General features: G+C 39.8%; 1 protein-coding gene across 3 annotated transcripts in view; it reads right to left on the bottom strand.

The window, feature by feature from the left end:
• The window catches only part of FBXL2 (F-box and leucine rich repeat protein 2), a 50836-nt gene that overhangs the window by 1950 nt on the left and 31660 nt on the right, over window positions 1-17226 (bottom strand). For 2 of the 3 annotated variants that reach the window (XM_063406198.1, XM_063406188.1), the window contains exons 5-14: window positions 16515-16609; window positions 14239-14307; window positions 14057-14152; window positions 13624-13750; window positions 13354-13428; window positions 10660-10790; window positions 6708-6768; window positions 5179-5223; window positions 4830-4886; window positions 891-1103 (exon numbers count right to left, since the gene is read on the bottom strand). In XM_063406198.1, the coding sequence (XP_063262268.1) occupies window positions 891-1103; window positions 4830-4886; window positions 5179-5223; window positions 6708-6768; window positions 10660-10790; window positions 13354-13428; window positions 13624-13750; window positions 14057-14152; window positions 14239-14307; window positions 16515-16609 (969 nt within the window). Of the gene's footprint in view, window positions 1-890; window positions 1104-4829; window positions 4887-5178; window positions 5224-6707; window positions 6769-10659; window positions 10791-13353; window positions 13429-13623; window positions 13751-14056; window positions 14172-14238; window positions 14308-16514; window positions 16610-17226 lie in introns of those variants that run through there. The other variant, XM_063406207.1, reaches the window with a different exon arrangement.

Genomic DNA, 17226 nt, shown 5'->3' with positions numbered 1-17226 from the left:
CACTAAGTGCAATCTCATTAAGGTTGGTTGGCTATAAAGAAAGCGTCCAGACAGTGGATACCAGCCAAGCTGTCTTCTCCTCCCAAGTAATTCCTCTTGGCCCATCCAGTTAAGCACACCGGTGTCTGGACGCAACTTGCACAGGCCACCCCTGGTTCCCCAACAAAGCACTGATGAGCCCAGACAGCTTGGCATCAGGAGAGGCACATGTTGTGCTGCAGGGGTGAGAGGGATTGACCCAGGCTACCAAGGAACAATTTGTCTGAACCTTGTCTCCCACATTCCCACTGCTGTTCTCATGCTGGAAAGCAGCATGAAATAGAATTGTGCTTCTGCCCTCAATTTGAGTCACTATCAGGCACGACCTTTCCACTTGCAAAAGTGTTTGGACACAATTTAGGATATGAAGCTGCAGACAGGTTTAACTTCAAGGCTAAAACACTGCCCCTGCAAGACAGGTGGTCCCTGACCTAATGAGTGAGATACGCAGGGATAAGGTTTGGGATTCCAAGGTCTAAGGGTCCTACAGCCCACCAACTGAAATATCCATGCAGATGTTTTACTATTGGCTCTGTCTATTAACATATCTTAGGATATATGTATAACATATATTTAGGATAAAGCATGCCACTACACCATCCTAAAAACAGAGGCCTGTATTTGAAAAAAATACACAAAGATAAGAGCTCATTCCAACAGCAAAATGTCACAAGTCAGAACTGACAATTATTGCTGTTCTACAGGGACATTACACACATGGGGACCTAACAGAAAGACAGTCAGACTGTTCACCCAGCCTTCCTAGCTTGGGACACCTGTAGGACTCCTACAATCTCAAGCAGTACCGACAGCTCTGGCTTTTCCACAGGAACAAGCCAGGAGACACATACCCTGATCCGTTTGATTCCCGCTCGTGTGACTTGCTGACAGTCGTACAGCTCGATTCTCTCCAGGTTGTGGCAGTTCTCCAGGTGCTCCAGAGTCACGTCCGTGATGAGGAGACAGTTATCCAGCTCCAGCACCTGCAGCCTCTCGTGCCCACACGTGCTGTTGCTCAGGTGAAGAATCCCATCATCAGTGATCAGTTCACAGTGAGATAAGCTCTAAAACAGAGAGGCAAACAATTAACAACATCTCTCAGTCCTAAGTTACTCGAGCCTCTGGACATAAGAAGTCCTTCAACCTCCTTCACTCCAGTGGTTAAACAGCTACAAATAATAACACAGCTGAAATCCTGAAGAGTAAAAACTTGCTTTACTTAACCAAACGGCTGTACTTGATTTGCTTCAAAACAAGCTGAGTCCCAAAACACATCACTGGCAAAACTCCTCAGGCCCCTTTGCTCTCTAAGAATGCGGGAATTCTTTTCCAATTGTCCCACACAGTGCAAACAGCACTGTGCCAGAAACAGCTTTAAAGGATGATTGAGAACATACTGAAATAGATGAGTATCTACTCAGGGGTTACTGTTTCACAGCTGCCATGTTCTCATACATACACCAGGACCAAGCCTGTGCAAGTCCACATAGATAGAAAACAATCACAATGGACTGATTTGCCAAATAATTATTTCAAAGGAAAACAAGCCATGAACATTTGGCACCTCAGGCTGTACAGACAAGGAGCAATAAGCATCTTGTACAGCTGCAGGAGCAGTCTTTTCTGCAACAGTCAGCATAATAAACTAAAAAAATGTGCTCCTCTTTGGCATATTTTTTTACTCCCTTGAATTTCAAGAACACGGAAGATGATGTTGCATCTCAGGCAGTGGCACCAGATAAAGCACTCTCCTTATTTCTTCAGGGAATTCATGACTTTTGGAGAAGCACGGATGATGACAACAACAGGAATCAGACATTCCTTGGAGGCAGCTTTAAAACCCACTCTTTGTCACCACTGAAATGAATGCTCTCAAGCCTTCCCCAGTGAAATGTGCAGGATCTGTGAACTCTACTCCTCTTGCCCTGGGCTCTGAGCTAGCGCCTTGCTTTATGCTCAGGCCTGTGTTTTGCCTGTACTTGTACCTAAGTCTAACAGTGCCTGGTTCTGAAGTAGCATTTCCTTGCCCCAAGTTGTTTTTTTCAGACAGCAACTGATGAAGAAACACTTGTAGCAGTCCAAAAGCACTTTTTAACTCAAAGCAAGCAAACAGCAGTGCTCAAAAGGACCTCCTGCCAATCCCCCACCTCTAATATGTAACCTTTCCCTACTCTGGGTAACAACACATCTTTTCATTCCAGCCTGACAGAGCAACTGGGGGACTTCCAGCCTTACTTCACCTCAGCTGCAGTCAAAAGCATTTCCTTCCTGCTACCAGACACATGGGTTCTGTCCTGCTCTTTGAAACAATTTGCCTTCAACTATTTTGCCTTTGCTCTATAGAATGAACAGGGAACCCAAGCAAGCCTGGGAGAGAGATCTGCACCTCCCCTGGAGTCTGACGGGACCCGCCTCGGCAGCCTCCCTTCAGCTCCAGCTGGTCCAATTTTACACACCAAGCACGAGCAGCCAGCAGGGACTCCAAGCAGCACAACGAGGGCAAATTGTCTCCAAAAGACAGCAGAAATGAAGTGCTTTGCCCCTACCAACAGTATTTTAACTCCTGACACCCATTCAGGCAGTCTCTCAAGTCTTCAAACACGTCAGCTCTCTCCTGTATCTCCTTTCTCTGTGTACATGCTCTGAGCACTTGGTTTGGCTCAGAGCCTGGGAACAATCAGCAGCTGCAGGGTTAACCAACATTCGTAACAGACCTGCTGCTCCAAGGAAGGACAGGAGGTTCTGTGAAGCTGTTGGCTAATTAGGTGTGTTCCATCCCAGGAAGTAAGCAGCTTATAAAATCAGCTTTCCTAGGACACAGTATTTGGTACTGCAAGGACAATACAGGATGTACAGCTGAGTTCATAGAACTTTGTAGAACAATTATGCCAAATTATACACCTTCATATTCAACCACAGGATTTTTCTGACTTCCTAAGCCTGCTAAAAAGCATTAATCATGTGGAATTTAACAAAGACAATTGCTTGAAATCTTAAGAATAAAGATATATGGTCAAATTCTTTTTTTTTTGTTAATACATACTAAATGCTGTGCATGAATCAAGTATGGCATGACACTATGAGAACTTCACATGCTGTGAAGAATTCAATTGTCTTCTCATCTTCAGACTATCATGAGTATTTCACAGCTTCTCTACTAATTTAAATGTATAATTAAATACTTTAACCAGAAATTACTTCTTAAATACATTAGGCAATAAAGCACTGATAATGAAGATTGTGTATTTCCACCATCTACTGAGTCTCCAAACATGACAAAAGAAAATCCAGAGTTGATCTCTGCAACTCCAAAATGTTTGTTCTAATTGCAAATACACTACAGCACACTGCAAAGGAGTTCACAGAACATTGGCAGCACGAAGATTAGTTCATGTACTGTATTTGGCACCTGCCTGTCTTGTCTTGTCTTTTCCTGTAATTCTCAGCCACTGCTGTTCAGACACAAGCTCTCAGTATGTATCCCTCCTACCCACAGGTTATATATAAACACATATATGTGTGTGTGTATATATATACACACACCCCCCAAAGAAATCAAGTTTTCTGGTTCCCTTAGAAAAGCTGTGATGTTTTACCAATGCCACACTTCCCTGTGTGTGGGTGAACACACAAAGGCCAGCAAAGAGGAGCAGGCTCAGAAAGAAATGCTTGGGATTTACCAGGTTTTATGGTATGTATCTCTGTTGAAGGACTGACAAAGTGATACAAAAGATCTCTTGCAAGAACTGGCTGCAGCTGGGATTACAATACAAAAACCTGTCCCATTCAAATGGCTCCACATCTCCTGACAACTCATTTGGTTTAACATCAAGAATGACGGTTCAGAAATGAAGCTGGACAGTTGATAAGGAAAATAAATAAAAAACCCAATGTAAAATAGTGAAGAAGCTCCTTTTAAAAGCCATCTTTCCTCATGTGGCTACCTTAGTAACACTAATTATAACACAATTTAATTAAGGAAGCAGAACACCTTCCTTTAATCCCACCTAAGAACAGATTATAAAGAACTTGTTCTCTCACGCAGATCTAAGTAGTTATAACAAATCTACACTAAAGGAAAACTGGCCTGAAATACAGGAGCTCCTCCTGCAAGAACAATCTGGTAATTTTCAAGTATCTTGACTGAAGAACAGACAAATTTATGTTACTTCAAATTGGTTTTGATGATCTGAAAGGTCTAAGCCAGCACTCCCTAGAAAACAGTTCTTTGAAATCCAGGAAACAGGGTACCCCACTCTCAATCTTCTCCAATTATGTTCAAAAGTCAAGTCCAAGGAAACCTTCCATAATTTATTATGTAAATGTAGTCCTTGGAAAAAAGTGCTTGCATGCAAAACTGCTTACAGAGTGATTACATTTGTCTTCTATGGGTGGTTTTGTTTATTCAATATTTGATGTGAAGTGTCATACTCCCTAGGAAAACCACTACTGAACACTTGAGAATATCCATAAAGGATCTAAGTGTTTTCAGTTAAATCAAATATGTAAGGAATAAAATATGAAGGATGTTAACCATAAGATAAAATTTTTATGGTTTTTACTCACTGATTTGGTAACATTTTTTTAATCACACAATGCATGCATGTAAATATTTTAGGAGTCACGTGCTCCTTTTAGAACACTTACGAAACTTGCACAGGTTTTGCAGTGTCACTGTACATCAGGAATTATTTCTAGGCACCGAGTGAACAGTCTGGGTTTGTACTGCAGGAGTTGTGTGTGTGTGCCTGGGGGAGCATCACAGGCCACAGAGCAGGAGTTACACTTACCAGTGCTTGCAGCTTAGGACAGTGTATGGAAAGTTGTATCAATGTGCTGTCAGTTATCTGCCAATAAAAGAAACCAAACATCAGCCATGAGCAACAGACAGCAGGAGAGGCAACCCTCAAATAAGGCATCTCTTTCTCTACCAGATGAGGCTTCTGTTATTTTTGGAAAACAACCCATCACCTGTTACTCTCCAAGTGTTTCCCTGTATAGAATTTCCCAATTATTATTCTTATTTCCTACCATAAACACAACACTATTAAAAAGAACCAAAGAACACCTAGATGAAGGTATTAATGTACTACATTCTTACACTAGACAGTCCATATTCCTTTTCATATTAAATCTCACCAAAACACATTCTTCCAAGTCCATCTTCTCCAGCTCATGGCAATTCTACAATAAACAAAAAATGAAAAGATAAACAAAAAATAAAATAAAACAACATATAGACATAAAATCACACACAGGGCTTATAATATGGGATACAGGAAAATGATTTGTAGAAGACAGTGCAGCTTGCAAGAGGAAATTGTGATCTAAATCCCTCCAAATATTTGATCACCATCAAAAGACAAAAAACCTTGTTAAATAAACAGATGAATTAATAAGCAATACCCCACCTCCCTCTGAAGTGTTTAAATTTCAGCCTTTCTCCTACTAAGTGAAATGTCTCCTCCTTGTCCTGTAAGGTTTGAACAGGACATACCAGTGCCCAGCAGCCCTGCCTCCCTTCCCCCCTCACTCCAAACCCACGGTATTTACAGCCTGTGCACTGAAGCCAACTCATCTGTGCACACAGGAACCCAACTTCTGCATTTATCAGCTGCTCCTAACTCATCTGGATACACTTAAACCCATGGCCCATTTCTCTTCATTGTCATACATTAGAAAGAAGCCTTAAAGATAAATTGCTTTGCCAGTGAATGCTGAAAATATTAAAACAGGGTCTACTTTAAGGAGGGAAGGAAGCTGCATGTCACACCTATACAGCAATTTTCTCAGAGCAACATTCTGAGAGACCCCCAGCAAGCTTTCAGATGTGCTTTCAACATCTAATCACGACTAATCAAGAAAAGGATGTAACCTTGTGACCTTGCAGGAGACCACACAGTGCCAAACCTCGGCTCAATTCCCAATCCGTTTTTTCCAGGAACAAAAGAAAAAGGTTTAAGAGCAGGCTTGAGGTGACTACTAAGAGCCTGAGGACGTAGCGCTGGACAATCAGAAAACCACTCTGCTTAACCACTGTGGCTACCAAAAAATACCCTTTTCATTCACATTAAATATCAGCAGCATAAATCCCATTTACAGAGTATAATTTTTGTGTTCAGATTTCTTAAACAGCAGGCACACAAGTCTAACATGAAGCATCTGACATCACCAATATGCTTACCGTACATATTTACAGCATGAACAAGGGCACAAGTGCTTATAGTTTATAACGTATAATGTAAGTGTTCTGTAATTTAGAGTCATCCTCAGAACAATCTATTATGTGCTGATTTTTTGGATGTAAATATGACAAGGGCATGTGTCATCAATATAAGGGAAATTTGGCTAGAATACATAACAGAAGTTTAGAATTATGTCAAGCATAATGAATTCAATTAAAACAAACTGAAAAAGAGAGGAAAAAAGTCAAAAATGCAATAATAGATGGCAAGAGATCAAGTTGCAGATCTAAATATAACCCAGAAATAAAATAGCTTTTTAGTCCCCTCCTCCACTGGCTTCTTTCTACTTTAATTTTCCTCTTCTCATATTGCAGGGCTACATTGCAGGGCTAATATTCCTCTTCCCAGCAGGGCTACATCAACTCACAGCTGCTCAGCAGCAATGGAACAGGGCGAGCTGTAACCTTCTGAAATGACCCTTACCCGTGCGAGAAGGGTAAACCCAGCATCTGTGAGATGTGAACATCTTGCAGCTTCCAAAATCCTGGAAAATTTTTAAATGTTAAAGAAAACATTAACATAGAGAAAAGCAAATGCATTTGAGATACAAAATCTGTCTTCTGCAACTTAAAAGTTCTCAACAGCAAACACACACATATACACACGCCCGCCCCCCTCGTATTTTTCACCATGATTTGAAATTAAAAAGCAGGCTTTTAATCCAGTTTTTCAGACGATTCTGACAGTCACAGAACATATAGTGGGAAAAAAATTATACACTATTAGAGTAATTTTAACCTCTTGTTCCATTAAAAGCATAGTGACCAAGTTTTCTCATGCTATCTGAGGAAATATATGGGAAAATAAACCCTGAGTTAAGGAAAATGCAGATGAAGCCTGCATCTAAAACCTATTATCTAAACACAGGGTGCTGGGAAGCCACAAAACTCAGAAAGCGCTTACTAGAAATCCCCTTAGAGCCTCTGCATGAAGCACAGTGAAGCAAGTAACCAGAAAGTAAGGAGCTAAAAATCTCCAAGCCCACAGTATGAACAACAAACTGTATCAACACAACCTTAAAGAAAACGACGGTGTTTTGAAAAGAGGCGCTGGGAAGCAGTACTGACAAAAAAACCCCAAAAAACCAAAAGGTCCATTGCCCCAAACAGCACCACTAGCATGCACAACAGGCCTCCATCCAAGTAATGATTTGTTGTCTTTGTTTTCTTTGTCCTTTTTTTAATGAACACTTCCCTTTGCAGGTGGAGTGAGTATCAAGATGAATACGGGGAAACCACAGTGCCATGGGATGAGCAGCACCAAGTAAGTGCAACTTACCACAGCAACCACTGCTGCTATACCATGGCTGGAGGGGAGAGGGCAGCAGAAGAGGGACAAAAGAATTTTTTGTGGCAATACTGAGAGACCTCCAGATCCCTCCACTTTAGGAGGTCATTAGAACACTCTCTCTCTGGAGAAAAAGTGCAAAGGGAAAAGCCACACTGGGTGCATGAACAAATTACAACCCCACTGAAGTACAGGATGTGGGGCTCTGACTATGACTTTGCTGGATTAGCCTCTTCCAAGCCAAAAGCAAGAGTGGGCAGCCAAGTTTAGAGCTGAGCAGCCCCACAGGCTTGAAAAGCCACTTTCAGAGTTCTAGTCTTCAGCAAGGTTCAGATGTATGAGGGAAACTCATGCCAAGTACAAGACAGGCACCTCTTCCCAAATGGCTAGTTCTAACAGCTCTGGGACTTACTTTGCAGACCCATATTCAGGAATTCTGTGCCCTTCCATCAAGGGCAGTTAGCAGCCTATCATAAAATACTCTCAGTTACTCTGAAAATTGCCTATGACACCAAATAGGAAGGGGTAAAACAACATCACCACAAAACCCCTCCCATGATTCAGGTCACATTTGTCACCCTTCTAACTCCTTTCATCAAGGAACTCCTTGCTACAAACACCATCTCATTACATGGCTGACTTTAAAGGGGAGGTGGAGTGGGAATGGCATCTGCTATGATATCCAAAATAGTGAGGATGCTACTTCCTGCACTCCCAGTTGAAAAGACAACTATAGCAACAGAGGAATAAGAAACCAGAAGACAAGCAGCTCCAGCTTTCCTTAAATTGGGTGTGCTGACAGTCAGGGCAGGAGAATGGGCAGCGAGCTGTATACACACATCATCAATCAGGCCCCAGAACTAAAAACCAGATGGGAAGGTAGCATGGAAATAATGAGCAAAGTTCTAATTTTTGCTTTAGTTTTAGTGACTGTGCTTAAATACAGAGGGCTCTTCTTTTTCCCTGTTACAGCTGATATGAATTTCCCACCCAGTGATTTGTGAAAAAGTACGTAACATAGGGGCTGATGAGGCAAAATGATGTCCAAAGCTGATTCTCCACTGTATGAAGAAATGTTCTCTGAGACAGACTCAAAGTTATATTCACTGCCTGGAGCTGCTCTTTGGGCACACCTGGAATGTCCCTGCACTCAGCACCTCCCAGCACCTGTGGAGTTAGCAGCTGGTGGGGCTAAAAGGAATATGATCCAAACTTTCACAGTCCCACCCAGACAAAGACACTCATGGTTCAGAGGTGCTTTTCTTGACAAGCCTTACCAAAATACCTACAAACATTTTAGCATAAAAAAGTGCTAAGAAAAGGAACAAAAAAGAGAAGGTACCAAGTACCTGAAAGAGCAAATGTAAAGAGGATGACAAGACATCTGTTTGTCAATGTGAGATAAGAAATATAGCTGAAGGGTCTGCTGAAAGGCAGATCAAGCTTTTGTCCAAGGAGATATCTCTGACTGGTAACAACTGAATTAGGGAACTGCAGCAATAGCATGGAAACAGCACAGTAGGATATTCAGGATCCTGAAGTGAAGTAACAGTAGCACAGCACAGAAAATATTCAAAGATTTCCTAACAGGACCAGCAAGTCCAATAGAGGCAGCAGAGTTTTCTTTCATATTCAACACAGAAATATTCAGAAGGTACAGAACAACTGTGGAATTATATTTCCCTTTGATTTCCAAGACATTTTTTATCAATTTTTTCCCACCCATGATCCCAAAGTCTAGCAGTAGCCAGCTGTATCCTCTGTCCTTCCAACATGCAGTAATCCTCAGCAGCAATCACTGCAAAGGGTTGTTTTCTTCCCCCGTGCTGTTCCTCATTACAGGAGGAGAGCAGCGGACGCCTTCCCCCTTGTGGCTGACAGTTTTCCTACCAAAGCCAAAACAACTCCTGCTGCATTGGTACTGCCCTTGGAAAGAACTGCACAACTAACTGCAGTTTAGACCTCCTTTTATTTCCCACCTGAAATACTAATTGAGAAAATTAGTAATTTTCTCAATGAAAATGGTGGAAAAAGACCAGCAATAACAGCACAGCTTTCTAGGGAACACCAGTAAGTGTGCCAGAAGACTCCTAAGCTCCTAATAAACATGAACAGGGACACAAAGGGGACTGTCAGCCTGGAACTGTCTTAAGGACAGGTTTTCTACAGTAAGAAAAGCTCTTTTTCACCCATTCAGCTAAAGGAACATATGTGTCAGCATATGGTACACTGGCATTTGAATTTACACTGGCATCCTCTAATTTTTAGAGACTACTCATTCCTCCACTATCTGTGAGTTAAGGATAGTAAGTTCTGACTCCTGTGTGTTCCTGTCATAAATGGCAATTTGTCATCCAACAATCTTATGCTTTTATTTAATTTAAATTAAAATTAGAAACATTATCTGTTTCTACAATATGTCTCCATAACTAAGGAGCTGCTGCATAATTGAGCTTTGGTTTTGAAGTCCACCATAAAACATATATGTTTGCACAAATTACACCAACGTGAAAGTTTGTATTATTTTTAACTGATAAGCCCCTATTGTTCAAAACATCTCTCATAAATATCAGTCCTCAATGCTTGCAGAGACATGAACACAATTTATTTCAGAGTTTAAGAACCCCAGGCTGTACTGCAGAGCATATTAAAAGCCCTTTTATAATAAAATCTTTAAATATAATAATCAGATATGATTTGGCTGTTTTTGTAAGAAAAACGACTGGATAAAAACACATCAGAGTACGAACACCACAAGACACAACACAATCATGGATATTTTTAGCTTTGAAAAAAGTAATGGGCTTTATATCCTCTTTTATTCTCACTTGTAATTAGTACCTAAAATATTTAGCTAGAAGCACAGAATTGAATTGCTGGGTTCAGCATGTCTTATTTGTTATATATTATCTCTTGTTTTTCTGATAGACAGTGAACTACATTAATATGAAGCTACAGAAGACCAGCCCTCAAGTTTATGTACTTCTACCTTATTGTTTTGGTTGCAAATGCAGCTCATCTTCAGAAGCCAATTTCTTAGATGAGGCCAGTAAGAACATGACATTCAACACACTCATGACATACTCACTTCAGCCTTGGACAGTTCAGACCAAGTGCTGTGAGAGAAGCATCTGTCAGGTTGCTACAGCCTGAAACACAGAGTGACTGCAGTCTGTGGCATCCTCTACAGATTTTCACAATGCCTTCATCTGAAATTTGCTGCAACACAGAAGAAGGTTGAAGTTACCTCCTTATCAAGTAATCAGCCAAAAACAAAACTCAAGACACTGTTACTGAACTGCTGCTGTCACACTGTATATAACCAAGGCAACCCGGATTTTCAACCAAAAATACAGTTGTGAAACCACATACAATGGTAACATTGAAGATAATCAACATTTACAATGCTTACTTAATTCTGAATTTTTCCACTGGCATTAAGTCGTACTCTAAAGTAGTCTGAAATATGAAGTCAGAGTTATTTGTTCTTGTCTTCCTCTTTCACTCTGCTTTTGTTTTATAATTTTTTAGTATCTTTTTTTTTTTTTTTAATTTTGCTCACTTCTTATATTGATGGGGTCCAGGCCTTTTGCTCCAGGGACTGTGCAAGTTTGGGAACAGTGCAAAAGAGATTTTAAAGCCCCACAGCAGGAGAGCTAACTAATTTGCTCCGGAGCAATAGGACCCAAGGGCAAAATCCTTTACCTTCTGATAATTTTTGAAGCAAGAGTTACAGGGAAACAATTACCATAATCCACTCTCTACAGAAGGTAAGTATAAAAGCCAGATTTGCCCTACCCTATACAGGTGTCTTTAGATGAAAGATTTAACTCAATTCATCTCTCAAAAATGTTTTGTAGTAGATGTTCTGTAAGAAGTAACTCCAAATTTAGAACATGAATAAGTAAGTTTTCTCTCTGAAACAGGAACTTTAAGAAATAGCCCCATTGCAGCTGCACACAAAATAGCAACAGAAACTGGATTACTATGTGTGTGCAAATACAATTTTATTTACAAGCCTTCTATTCTGGAAAATCTCAAGTCATATATGAAAATTTTCCACTCTGAAATTGCTTGTGATTTCAATGCCCATAACACTGTCAGGAAAGAAAAGTCTTTGAAAAATGCCTGCAAGTCCCTGCAAATGTCTAAAATTGTCGCTACAGATGGTACCTTTCAGATGTGCAGTTTCCAAAGCTAACACACGTTCATTTCATAGCTGCTGGAGCTGGTCTGGCATTTTACAGGGCTCATAAAACAGAGTCACTAGAATTACAGTGGGGGGTCACATAAAGCACAAGGACACCTGCTGTGTAAAAATCCCTTTGATCATATGGAGTCTGGATGCTTCTGGAAGAATGCTTCCAAGGGACATACCTCCAGTGAAATACAGTTTTAAAGCACATGTAATTAGGTAGGACACATAGACTGGCAACTCAAAAAACTCAATGGAAAAAATACTCTCCCTCAGGAGGTTTTTTTGTTTGTACTACACAACAACAGGCATCGTGGCCAAGGGAAAGCTCTGGTGCACTTCTGTGCCAATGCCACTGTTAAGTGGGAGAGATAAGAACTGATTAATCATCAGACCTTTTGAGATCCTCCCACAAAAAAAGTCAGAAAAGGCTGGCCTTGATGTATCTCATTAGTCTCAGGTAAAACACAACAGAAAAAGATCTTGTGAGGACAACAACAGGAAGAGTAAAAAGGGAAGAAATTATGTACTGACTTTATTTAAATGTAATTCTGACCAAAAGAAGGAACTTCCCTCCACTACCATTATCTTTAAGTGCCCAGCTTCAGTGGGCACCTACATTCAGACTAAAAAATTCTCTTTCACTAAACATCTGGATCATGGAAGCTCAAGCTTTCAAGTATTCATATTGTTCTTATTTTCTGCAATTTTAATGTAACTTTTAATAATCCCTAACACTCAAAAATATTCAACACTTTAAAGAAATGTATTAGGTTCAAATTTAACAAAAAATGTTCTCATGCCACATTTATTCTGGAATAATCTGTAAACAGATTTGAAAGTTTTGCTGATTTTTATGATACCTTCTAGCAATAAAACTAGAAAACTCTTCAAAAACCAGCAAAAAAAATTTCCTTATTCAACTCTGCATGCCTGAAACACTGAAATTCTAATTTAATTCTTATCTTTTAAGGATTATTTGCAGGGCAAGAATGACTTAGATATATCTAAAATCTAGAAGGCGGCCTTTCCCATTCCTGAAAAGTCACATCAGAAACAATGAAAAAGAACCAGAGCAAAGAAAATTTGTGTTCTCTAAGTAGAATTAAAAGTACATCAATGATTCCCAGTCATTTCATTACTAATGAATGTGTTCTGCACTCATACTGGAAAGACATGCCCTTCTGCCACTTGGATGGTTCTGAATCATCTTCAGTTATGATGCCATTACGTTTTACTCTCTATTATACAGCCCAGAACATGACTTCTGCTCAATTAGAAACCTTAGAATTATGAATAGACCAAAATGCAATACAGTTCATGAAATTCAAATGAATGCAGTTATTCTTACTCTAGAGCTTACCACAGTTAAAAGATGTAATGAGGGGGAAAAAAATAACCCAACACTTCAAGTCGAAACTCAGCTGTAGAAACAGCCAACTCATTTAAAGCCACTATTCCACACAAAATCCTGTACACTGCAGAAATGTACTATCTTACTTAAGTGTATAGCAGATCAATTTATTAGCATTCAAAAATGATTTCCGATTTTTAGAGAATGTACCTGTGGAAGCTTCAAATACTTACTGTACATGATTGCAAATTCAGGATTACGAGCTCATGACAGTGATTTTGAATGTGTTTCAATGCTTCATCTTCTAACTGTATTTAGTAATTAAATTGGACATAGGAAAAGAAACAAGAAATTAAAAGCACAGCAAAGTAGCCCAAAAAATGTACACATTTTGTAATATTGAACAAAATACAATAACAAAAATGATATTTTTTAATTCATGGAGATTTCAAAAACCCAAAATAAAATTTTATTCCTAAAGGATCACCCAAGCAATTATGTACCTGTGTGCAACCTCTAAGAAATAGAGCTTTTAGTCCACTACACCCTTTCACCAGTGCTTCAATACCATCCTTCGTAATCTGATCACACCAGGAAAGATTCAAATGTTCCAGATTTCTGCAACCCTCACTGGGAGAATTAAAAAAATACATAAAGTTAAATCCAGCCTTCAAATAGTCATAACAGTGGGAAACCCAAATTAAACACACTGTTAGAAATTAATGATAGCCAGTGGACTGTGCCAGGCCTCCACAGAAAAGTCATGAGAAAAGACCACACACAAGCACCACAGTCTACACCCCAGAAGTCCTAGATATAGAATACAGCCAGTGCTGATTCACAGTGTAAAGGTTCAGCATCAATTTTTAAACTTTATTAAATGTTGAACGGCTCTTTAACCACTTTTCTTTAACACAGAACATTGAATCTTCTTACCTTAAGCCTTTTAAAGAACTGTTTGTGATGGCTACGCAGGATGTCAGATCCAGATGTTTCAGCTTGGAACAGAATCTGCTAAGACTGTAACACGTGCTGCAAAACAGCAGACACACTAAAAATACCTTCAGCTACTTCTTTTTCCAAATTTTCCCATCAATCAAAAAACCTCTTTGACTTACCTGTCAGTGATTTTTGTGCACCCATTCAGATTTAAGTGCTCAATGTTTCTGCAGTTCTGTGCAAAGGTCCTAAAACAGCAACAAGAAGTTGAATTAATATAATGTCCTGAGCGTAATGAGGTCACTAGAGCACGCTCTGTCCCATACCTCCTCCCACTTGGTCAAAAAGCCTCATCGTCAAGCCCCAGAGTAATCACAAAGTGTGCCTCAAATATATCTGTCTCAGTGATTGGTTTTTCCTTTTCCTACTGCAAGTTTCTGGTCTTAGGGAAGTGTTGTTTCTCTCTCAAACACCACTTGGGTGAAGTGGTTATTTCTATCATATATAAGCCAGAACTTGCTTCAAATATTGTAACAAAAAACAAACAAAAAAAGGGCATAAACAGAAAGCTTCAAATGTTACATCAGTTAAAAATTAGGCTTCTGGGGAGAGTTTTTGCACATCTCATTACTGAAGCCTTTGCAAGTCTTAATAAGGAGCTTGCTCCCACAGCAAATGGAAAGGGACACACCTGGTGCAATACCAAAATGTGACCTAAGCCTATTCAACTACCAGTGGAAAGCCCTGGAGGCTGCAAATTGCTTCTTTACTATTTTAAAAATTAAAAAGCATCAGTGTGCACTACTGGGTATGAACTTTAAGGATGACTGGGGCTATTATACTGCTGAGAGCCTGTATGTATCATTATACTAATTGCCCTGAAGAAATACATAAACTTTCTTTTCATCTGTGCAAAGTAATATTTACAGCTGCATTGCATTTCAGAATACTGTTTTTATGCCCATGTTTCCTTCAACTGCATGGATTTTATTGGCAGGAGGGAAGGAAACACACAAAAACAGTTTTGTCTGGAGGCTTGCCCTGGTTAATAGATCTGACTACACGCTCAGCTGGTAACAACTTCTGGCTCTCCAGTGTGGATTGAAAACAATGGAAAAAAACCCCAGCAAGGAGTTATACTAGGGAGAGTTTCCAATTGAATCCTCAAAACAGCTATTCCGAAATTCATGTACTGGAGGGAGATTTACAATCAAGATGCTCTTCAAATCACTTGGAAAGATGTTACACTTTGGAGGAACAGTAACCTAACTCTTCCATTCAAGCATGGATGTCCTGACAGACCTGCCACAAGCATTCAGTGCTTACACGGCCAATACCTACATCAGAAATTGGTTATTTTACTCAAAAGATGATACAGAAGAAGGACAAATAGAGAAATTAGTATCACCCACAAAATTAATTGATCTGGAAACAACTCAATACAAATAGCCTTATAGGAAAAATCACTTTCAGAACAAGTATCTGAAAATCAATTCTGCATGAATTTACCCTAGAGACAAAGTTTATGAATTGACTTACTTATAAATTTTAGAAATAGTTAAAGGTCATAGGACACTAGTTTAATGCCCACTGCTTAACAAAATCTTTGTGCTTGTGTTTTCCATTTGTGAATGGCCATGCTACATCAGACTGAACACCATCCAGCCCAGGCCCCAGGGAGAGAGGGGAAAAGCATAAGTGCAAAAAGCCAGACCCCAAGCCTGCCTCCAAATGTTCTTTGAGCCCTAAAGCACATGGGTTTTAGGAACTCATCAGCTGCAGGTAGGATCTTTGGGTTTAAATACTCACAGAAATACCCAGAGGAACCTGGCTAAACAATCTGCATTGGAAAAAGCTTACATGGGTTCAAACCTTCTTCGGGAACAACCTACACAGTTCAGTTCATATACTCTGTGAAAGAAGGGCCACCGTCCTCTCTAGAGCCTCCCAAGATGTTCTTGTTGCCTGCCTGTTCTTATTTAGACCAAGAAGAGAACCACAGATATTTTCTGATTTTGTAGGCAATTAAATGAATCAGTCTTTATCCTTCCTCCTATTTCTAGGATCACCTCTTGTCCAAACTAGATGATAAACAATAAAATGACCCTTAATCTTGATACTCTGACTATTGTAGGATGCCAGAGTACTGTCTGAAAACATTTTAACCACTTGAAAATGGAGCAATATCAAGATAATCCTAATGGAAGAAAAAGACTTGTTTCTGAAAAGCACAGCTTTCATTTCTTCGTTCATTTCTGCAAAATAACAATAGCTATATTTAGATCTCAAACTGATGACTCATTTAGTCAAGATTAAGGTATTTAGTACTTACCTAAGTATCCCATTTTGGTCATCAGTCAGGACTCAGAAATACAAACAGACATAACAGTAATCTAATTGCATTTGGTACGCACGTTTGGAAACAAGTGACGTCTTAATTTAGAATTTTACTTACTTTAAAGAGGAGTCTCCAACACCAAGACATCCTCTCAGACTAAGCTGTCTCAGGAACCCACCACACCTTTTTGATATATTTTCCACAACACGACCCTTAAACCAAATAAAAAGAAGATTTAGCTGAGTTTTATTCCAACACAATGTTCTAATGAAATGAAAAATCCCAGGAGTTAAGACTAGCCTCAGCTATACCCCACTAGAACTACAACTCTCAGAATTTCTTTTGCTGCTTTAGGAAAGAACAGTTACCTGTTGAGAATCTCCACTCACACTCAGGTGCCATTCAATTCAATCTTTAATTCTCTCTTCCTTTTCTTCTTTCAATCACACACAGCTCAACTTTTTATCACAGCAGACCCTACCCATTAAGACTACTAAAATGAGCTTCAAGTTTTCTAAGATGTGTAGGGAGCTGCCCCAGAGATGGAAAGGGAGGTTTGGCCACTACTCAAGGGTCCCAGTCACTCCTACAGCACATGAAGTTGAAATTGCCCACACAGACCTGCTTAGGCCAGTACATCACGACAGCCTCCAGTAAATCCCTGTTTTGCAGCTCCTGCCATGGGATTGATTGCAATTGAAAGGTGCCAAATACCTTGGTGGGAGCAGCAGCAACACGACTAATACCTACCAGCACTGGGCATTTTTTTCTCTCCCTTTATTTTTTGGAAGAAGAAATATGTATAGAATTACATGTCAGTGGATTTTTC

The sequence above is a fragment of the Prinia subflava genome, chromosome 1, assembly GCF_021018805.1.
Source record: "Prinia subflava isolate CZ2003 ecotype Zambia chromosome 1, Cam_Psub_1.2, whole genome shotgun sequence".
NCBI classification, from domain to species: domain Eukaryota; kingdom Metazoa; phylum Chordata; class Aves; order Passeriformes; family Cisticolidae; genus Prinia; species Prinia subflava.
The sequence above is the reverse complement of the archived record's forward strand: the minus strand, read 5'-3'. Positions and strand labels throughout refer to the sequence as shown.